The 2,211-nt window shown below is 40.4% G+C and overlaps 1 protein-coding gene across 1 annotated transcript; it reads right to left on the bottom strand.

Moving 5' to 3' along the window:
- Positions 1-703: 703 nt before the first annotated feature.
- On the bottom strand, positions 704-1,180 carry LOC145981408 (uncharacterized). The gene has a single exon (XM_083114645.1). The coding sequence runs from the start codon at positions 1,178-1,180 to the stop codon at positions 704-706; it is 477 nt and encodes a 158-aa protein (XP_082970771.1).
- Positions 1,181-2,211: the final 1,031 nt, after the last annotated feature.

The raw sequence follows: 2,211 nt of genomic DNA, 5'->3' as shown, positions 1-2,211 counted from the left end.
TCATGCTTTTGAATATCTTTCTGTATGTCTGATAAGTTGGTAAAGGGGTGATGTTCTCTTTATGATCCTGAATAAACATTCTATACATTTTGTGCTGGTAATTTTTTTTATTTCTGTCCTGTCTTGATCCTGGAAGTTGATTGTGAGTTTTTTGGTTTCATATTTGCAAGTCTGGAAGCGGAATTGAGCACTTCGGCTGACTGTGTGAACCTTTTACCTTGGTGAGGAACTTCTGGAATGGGACTCAGCTGGCTGAGGTACTTAGGCTACGGAGGCTTTCCGTGGGTGTGGAACTACAGGTAGATGTGGAAGGGTTTGAATTTATTCTTGGTAATTGATTCTGGGGCACAAAAGGTTGTTGAGTTCCTTTTGGTGTCAGTCGTGTTGCTTGCGAGGTTGTTGGTTTAACTGTGACAGGTGAGAGACTTCCTGAGGTACTCGATGAAGGTGACTCTAGATCCTGCGAATCGTTATGGTTAGATATTTTGTTGTGGGTGGATGAAAGTGGACTAGGACCTGACTGACAAGCATCAGAAATGGAAAAGAAGTAGTCGGGAATAGCATTTGAATTCAAAGGGTAAATGCCACAGGCTCGGAAACCTGAAATGGTATTTCCAACAGAAGCAGCTTTATTCCACGCCGCACCAATGAGAGAGCCTGCTTGGTATCTTGTGATATTTCTGTCTTGATAGGTTATCATCCATTATGTTGCTTCCTTGTTGTAATATGATTTTACTGGACCAAATACAGATCGGTCCAAGGGTTGAAGAGCTTGTGTAGTGTGACTTGGCAAACACAAAACGATAGCACCAACTTCAGCCGCATACTCCAGAAGCTCTAATGCATGGACATGTGATGAATGGCCATCTAGGAGTAGAAGCGTCTTGCCTGGATGTTTCCTGGGAACGAAGTGTTCTTTGGACCATTTCATGAACAGATCAGCATCGATGTACGACGATTTAGGGTTCGTGTAGACATCGGATCCTGCAGGAAGTCCATCAACGAATTCAGGTTTTTTATTCACACCTTTCATAATAAGAACAGGAGGAAGAAATGTTCCTTCTGCACTGCAACACCCTATCAGCGTTAAATTTTCTACCCTTTCTTTTGGAGTCAATGTGTGCACAGTCTTTGAACCTTTGGAGGTCACAACCTTTCCAGGTATGTTAATGAGTTTCATCGACGTTAAAAATGTTACCTGGTTTATTCATTAGATCATGTTCTTCCATAACCTTTTCTAGCAACGTAAAATAGTATTTCACATCTTCACGATTCATTCCTTGAGCTCTGTTGATAGAGAGGCCTTGAGCTTGTCGCAAAGGAAGTTCAGGATTTCTCCTCAGGAAGGAATTTAACCATACTTTTCCTGCCATATGCGATTCATGCGAGAACGTGTGTTTAATATTTAAATTTTCAGCAAATTTTTACGCCAACACCCTAACTTCTTGTCTGTCTGGAGCGAAACCTGCTGCACCTAGACATTGAATATGGAAAACTAATTTATTTTCATTATGTGTACCGAAAACCCCTTCAGGTCCAAGACTCTTCTTGGAGAAATCGCCTTTTTCAATCCTTCGACATATGGTTCTCGCTGGAATGCCGTAATATCGTTCAGCTTCTCTTTTCCCTGTGGTATATGCCTCTTTCAGGGTCTCATGAGACCACGAAGCTCTAGCAGATCTTCTTCTGTATGCGTTGGGCATCTTCAATTCTGAAAGAATAAGACACGAGTGCTTAGATACTTTTAGACAATTTAATATTTAAGTACACTCTATTTTACATAACTTATATACAAGCATAAATAACATGTGTATATTGTTGTGTTTGTATTGCATTTTGTGTTAAAATACATAGCCTACAGTACACGTAACACTGTGTTCAAAATATTCAACGTGTCAAAAGGTGAAATAAATGACACTGTACACCTTATAATATGAGGGTGAGAAAAGTGCGGCATCTCTCCTAACAGAAAAATGTGCGGCATCTCTCCTTTGTGTAACTGCGGCAACAATCCTTTTTCGCGAGGTGAGATGCCGCACCAGTTGCTTTTTACTGGTTTTGTAGTTTCGGTGCAAACTCGAGCGAAAGGTAATCGCAATAGTCTAACAAGTATTCTATAAAATATTTGTCACGTAGAAACTAGCGTGCGCTCTATTACGATCTATAACACTTACTTTTCATAAAATTTCGACGGTCAATTCACCAGGAAAT

This window comes from Lepisma saccharinum, chromosome 29 (assembly GCF_977018435.1).
Source record: "Lepisma saccharinum chromosome 29, izLepSacc3.1, whole genome shotgun sequence".
In the NCBI taxonomy this organism is placed as follows: domain Eukaryota; kingdom Metazoa; phylum Arthropoda; class Insecta; order Zygentoma; family Lepismatidae; genus Lepisma; species Lepisma saccharinum.
The sequence above is the reverse complement of the archived record's forward strand: the minus strand, read 5'-3'. Positions and strand labels throughout refer to the sequence as shown.